We start from the raw sequence: 5,813 nt of genomic DNA, 5'->3' as shown, positions 1-5,813 counted from the left end.
GAAGTTCATGTAGATAAATGAAATGAATTTGAATCAGGAGATGAAGATGAACTTCAAATTTTCGTTTTGTTGACTAACCTTGTTCACAAGTCTGAACCACGTGAAGTAATGAACACAACAAATCCACTCAATACTCACAAATTTGGAATCTGTTAAGGGCACCCACCCACCCAATTTTAGCTACAAAAAAATGACTATATACTTTATGTCAATAAAAGTGTTGTTGTTTGATATCATAACTTATCTTCATTAGGTCTAGATGTAATAACTTATCTTCATTTTATCTTATTTAATTTTGCTAAACCTAGGGTATTTTTTGTAATTTTAATATAAATTATTATTATAAATAAATTATAATTAAGTGTTATAATATTTAATTTTAATAGTCAAATATATAATTTTAATAACATTTATAAAAATCCAATATAATGAATCATATTATTTGTGAAAAATGTTACATTTATGTGTTATAAGAAAATAAAAAAGGAAGACATGGTGCATGTACCCCATGGCGTATTTTTATTTTCTAATATAATAATCTCCGATTAAACTTGGACAACAAGAAACGGTTACGATTGCCTCCCGTGTCGCTGTGAGTCTGTGACCTGCACCCTCCCGGTGCGAAATACCTACCCGGCGCATTTTAACGCTTTATTTAATTAAAGAGACTCCCAACGACGCTATGAGACTCAAACCCACCCACCAAGCTAATAACGCCTGACCTCTTCATAGCCTCTCTAGTCCCCCTTCCTGAAACATAAGCCTTGTTGTTACGGTTCTTCTCCCTGTAATCGGAACTCAGAGGGGTGAAAGGCGGAATTCTTTTCCCAAAGGTTAGTTAATTTTTTCTTTGAATTCTTGTTTTCGTTTAATTGTTATTTAGTGTCCGATTGTTCTGATCCTGTCTCTTATGGTTTCAGTGTATTGTTTTTTCCGATGGGATGATAGATGATTTTGTGTTTTTTTCCTATTCCTAATATCTTCTGATTTATGATACGTTAGGGAAAGATTTCGTTTCTTTTGTAGTGCTAATTGTATTCTTTAATGGTTATCGCTGGGCGTTCAATTTTTTCTAGCTTTTTTCTTTTTCCTTTTCCTTCTTAGGTTTCTGTCTCTGAACTTTCTCTGGTTTATAGTGAATTTACAATCTAATTTTCTATTTCTTGTTAGTGAGGTCATCCACTTTTATACGCTACAAAAAGCTCTACGGTTTGAGTTGGTTTCTTTTTTCCTTTTTTCCCATTATTTTATTAGTTCTTGCGTTCCTTTTTATGATTTTTTTAGTTTTACTATAACTTAAATTAATTTAGTTAGTGCGTTGGTTATTTTACGGAGAGATTTTTTTCGAAACTTTGTTCGTAATTTCCTAAAATTATTCTCTCGCTCTCTATGTATATGGGAAAAAAGAGGACATCAGTCAACATAAACTATGCTTGTCTATTTCTTTTTTCTTGAATTCCCATTTATTTTTAATCTACCCATCCGATTAGAATCTAATTTATTTGATTTTATTTCTTCGTGTTCTATATTTATTTCCTTTTTCTCTACGTTCATGTTTGATATCTGTTTGAGTTTTTTCCTTCAGTTTTCTCATATTTGAGTGGTATATGAACATCATGATATATATAAATACATATGTATATGTATGTATTTATATCTGTATATAGGAGTAATGGTAATCTTGTAACTATCATGGCTATTTAGACACTGGAGGTCCAGACCTCCTTATTAACATTTTTGCTCAACGCTTGATTCAAATTTTTAAATTTGCATCTTCTGATTGTTTTAGCCAAAACAACTTTCAACTTGTTGTTCATATTCATTGTGGTTGTTCCTTATTATTTATTTTATCTCAGAGCCGGTTCCAATTTTTGTATGTCTTGTTTAACAGGTTTCAAAGATTGAAGTTTTTTTTGTTCAGCTACCATGAGATTTAGGAAGGGAAGTAAAGTTGAAGTGTTGAAGAGGACTGAGGTGCCTTCAGGCTGTTGGTATTGCGCTGAAATAATATCTCGAAATGGTCACAATTACAATATTAGGTACCAAAATTTTCCTGATGTTGTAACCGTAGAAAGACTTTCTCGGAATGCCATTAGACCTTTGCCTCCTCCTTCAGGTGGTGCAGAGAATTGGGTCCCTAGTGATATTGTCGAGGTGTTTGACAATAATTCATGGAAGATTGCAGAAGTGTCTAAAGTAATGGGTGGACACTACTTTGTTAGACTCCTTGGATCTGCCCAACAGTTCCGGGTGCACAAATTGAACCTGCGGGTTAGGCAGTCATGGCAGGATAATCAGTGGGTTGTGATTGGAAAGGTAATTTCAACTCTTGCTGCAGTATCTATGCTAGTTTCGTACCTTTTATCACGATATAGAGATTAGCTGGAGGAGTGGAATCTATTCTATGCTAGTGGCTCATTACAAATGAATCATTCTTTCACTTTGACTTGCTCATTGCACTCATCTTCCTCTCTTACACACTACTGGATGATAACAAAATGTTCCTTTTTAGGTTTGAAGTGTTTTCAAATTTGACGCTTCTTGACTCAATTTTTTTTTCTTTTTTGGTGCAGAAGTCAAACTGCCGGCTATCTGGCATGAACATGAAGGCTACCATTACACAACATGTGCTAGAACAGGATGCTGGCTTCCAGGCGGATAAGGTGCGGAATATGGCTCTCTCTGTAAGAAGTGTGAAGAGAAGTCGGGAAGTTTTCTCCTCTCATTTGGGTGAAAATGCAGGACCTGATCAGAAACTAAGAGCAATCAAAAAGGATGGTAGGCTCCAGCAATCTGTGACAGGATGCCAGTCCCATCTGCTGGAAAAGGTAGATGCTGTTGCTTCCCCACAAATTGTGTTGGGTGAAAAATACATGCATGCTTCCTTTAACAACAGAACCACTCATTTTTCTGAAATAGACACAGAGGAGAGCAGAAATTTTAATGCTGAAGTTGGATGTTTTTTTCCAAGAAGCTTAGAACCTATTGATGATGCTGAGGCTAGTACATGTTCAATTGCTAGTTGTAGTAGCAGCACCCGTGATAATCCATACAAACTATCTTGTCTTTATATCACAGGTCCTAATCAAGCTTCTGGTAGTGGTGGGTGGGTAGATCAGAGAGAGTCCTCCCCTTCGGAAAATGATGAATTGGCAGCTGAAATTCATAAATTAGAGTTGCATGCTTATCGGTCCACCATGGAGGCATTATATGCTTCTGGTCCCTTAAGTTGGGAACAGGAAGAAATGATGACAAATCTTCGCCTTTCACTCAACATTTCAAACGATGAACACTTGTTGGAGTTAAGGCACTTAGTTTCTGCAGAGTGTTAAAATCATTTCCCTTTAATTAATTCAAAAGCAACTCCCAGTGTTATAAAGGATTTTTTTTTCTTCATGTTTTAGGTCTTTCCTGAAGTGTACATGTTCTCACAATTGGAAGGAGTGGATGAAATTTTTAAGATTTGTAGCATCTCTTTTTGGGTATTCAATCTGTAAGAGGTTTAGAAAGTGACTGTATGAGATATTTGTATCATAAACTCTTCAAAAGAAAGGCAATGGAAAGTTTTTGGCCATGATTATAGTTGGATCTCTCTAATGTTAATTTGTTTCCCCTCTATCCTTTTTATGTGGAATCGTAATGTTTTATTCATTGTGAACACTTTGCTATATATTTGTAGGTTTAATTATGCTGCTTTAATGTCTGATGTAACACATTTCTTTCATGGTTGATGAAAGTTTTTATCATGGAAAATATATATGGTGCTGCTTCCTTAGAAAATTGTACGTGTAATTTTATCGCTTCAGAAATGTTCTTCAATGTGGTGGTTGAATACTAGTATCTTGGTTCAGCCTCTTTTGTAAGCTTCCTTTCTTTGTAGATCAGACTTCATCATGTACAAAAGATTATGCCAATGGGAAGCATTGAGATGTAAGAGTTGGTTAATTATGAGGAGTTAAAAGTGCTGTGTGTCGTCAAGATGCATTTATTGAGCCAATGCACCATTAATCATGTTCTTTGTCTTGTCAGTCGGTTTCTTGATAGAGACAGAATTACCTTAGACACTTCTGAAATCTTCCACGAGTTATTGTCAAACACCTCAACAATATCACCAGGGGCCCAATTCTCTGCACCACCTGAAGGAGGAGGCAAAGGTCTAATGGCCTTCTGAGAAAATCTTTCTACAATCACAACATCAGGAAAATTTTGGTACCTAATATGGTAATTGTGACCATTTCCAGATATAATTTCAGCACAACACAAGGATCCTGAAGGCACCTCAGTCACCTTCTTCTCACGAAAGTCAGTATAGCAAATACTTGCATCCCGACCTCTTGCTTCCCTGCATTTTCCAGCGCTGAAGTTGGAGTCTTGTACATCTTTCTTCCAAAGGCCTAAAGATGATACTTGGGGTTTGTCACCTTCTTCTCACGAAAGCCAGTGTGGCAAATACTTGCATGCTGGCTCCTTGCAAAACTCCTTGCAAATAAACTCATTTTTTCCTTCCTGTTTCAGGCTAGCCGCAAGCCTGTAAAGCCTGCTGCATTCAATGCAGGAAAACTTGATCTTTGTGAAAGATCTGCTCTCCAATACTTGACACATAAAAGCATGAAGGTTTATAATTTAAGTTTGTTTTATCTTTTCTATATTTTTATGACATTATTTACTTATTCATCTTCTTTTTCGGTAGATAACATGTATTTGAGTGGCTTCATCACATAGAACTATGGGATATGTAAGTATATTGATACTACTAATCAGGAGGTCTTCCTCTGAATGATTGGAGCTAACTAGATTATGAAATGCGTGGTTTTAAGACCCATGTGTAATCAGTAAACAAAGATTTTTTTAGGATATGACATTTGTGATAAACATGTGCTCTCATATTGCTCTAACAATATACATGGTAATCATTTCTCAAAAAACATCCTTTTTTGTATTTTAAAAATCATTTAAAAAAATGATAGGATAATCACTCTAGCTGCAGCAGGCAAGTGCAGTCAGATACTCTATCTGTGTATTATGCATTTAATACATTATCTAGTTTGTAGCTTCTGCTAGACTGTTAACTTTTTTCGTTTTTGAAGTTTTGAAGTTACCGAAGCATGGACTGAATTTCACATGATTGGTGGTGTAGTGATCAGGTTTTACTGAAGTATCATGCTTTAACCTACTTCTGGGATTTAGATTCTTGAGATTATGTCCAGCAGATGGGATTTGTGTCTTGTCACAAGTTGGTGGAGCCTACCCATTTTTCTGACGGTTCTTAATTTCTGATTGGGTCCTGCATGTTCTCCAAAATGAGAGGAGGAAATTTCCAAATCTCTCTTGACACTTCTACCAGAGGGAGCCATATTTTGCACCTTCTCCTCCTTGAAGTTAGCAACCTCCACTTGTAAATGTTGTTTCTTTCACGTTTGTGTCAGGTAGCTAGTACTTTTGATTTCTGATCATACCTTGCTGTAGATGATTTACTAGGATTTTCATCACTAGAATTTCATGAATAAAGTCCAATCACTAAAATTTATGCCCAAAAAAAAAAAAGTACTGTTGTGTTAATTTTTTTGAGAAAGACTCAGGAACTGGTGCTTGGATGATGCATGAGCCTCAATAGATGTTCAATTAATTATTTCTTGACCTTTATTTAATTGCTGTCCTCAACCATCAACTTAAGTCTGTTAGTGGTAATGAGTTTACCATTTTTCCTTTTTTCATCTGTCTCCACTAGTGGGAGGCTCAAAATTGTTGCAGCAAATTGCAATGACAATTGTTCTGTTGTTTTTTTCTCATTTGAACATTCATTTTTCTGTTCA

The 5,813-nt window shown here is 35.6% G+C and overlaps 1 protein-coding gene across 4 annotated transcripts; it reads left to right on the top strand.

The window, feature by feature from the left end:
* The first annotated feature begins 734 nt into the window (after window positions 1-734).
* Window positions 735-3,564, top strand: LOC137946536 (protein AGENET DOMAIN (AGD)-CONTAINING P1-like). Of its 4 annotated transcripts, none has more exons than XM_068792879.1 (4): window positions 735-833; window positions 1,892-2,316; window positions 2,574-2,663; window positions 2,743-3,564. In XM_068792879.1, exons 2-4 carry the CDS (start codon window positions 1,927-1,929, stop codon window positions 2,758-2,760), a joined length of 498 nt encoding a protein of 165 aa, XP_068648980.1. In that variant the 5' UTR covers window positions 735-833; window positions 1,892-1,926; the 3' UTR covers window positions 2,761-3,564. The 4 variants fall into 4 exon arrangements, with proteins under 4 accessions (XP_068648980.1, XP_068648979.1, XP_068648978.1 ...); XM_068792878.1 differs by having other exon boundaries at window positions 2,574-2,828; window positions 3,079-3,564; XM_068792877.1 differs by having other exon boundaries at window positions 2,577-3,564.
* The last annotated feature ends 2,249 nt before the right edge of the window (window positions 3,565-5,813 follow it).

Source organism: Aristolochia californica, unplaced genomic scaffold, assembly GCF_029961685.1.
Source record: "Aristolochia californica isolate CCGP_79_NKW_82.1479 unplaced genomic scaffold, dmAriCali1.0.hap1 SCAF_12, whole genome shotgun sequence".
Taxonomy (NCBI): Eukaryota; Viridiplantae; Streptophyta; class Magnoliopsida; order Piperales; family Aristolochiaceae; genus Aristolochia; species Aristolochia californica.
Note: the sequence above shows the minus strand (reverse complement) of the source record. Positions and strands in the feature narration are given on the sequence as shown.

What these genes read in the sequence shown, in the direction of transcription:
- LOC137946536 (XM_068792876.1), top strand. Translation starts at nt 1,927, where the DNA reads ATGAGATTTAGGAAGGGAAGTAAAGTTGAAGTGTTGAAGAGGACTGAG. An exon ending in AGTGGGTTGTGATTGGAAAG is followed by an intron (nt 2,317 to 2,573) that starts GTAATTTCAACT and finishes TTTTTGGTGCAG; the next exon opens with AAGTCAAACTGCCGGCTATC.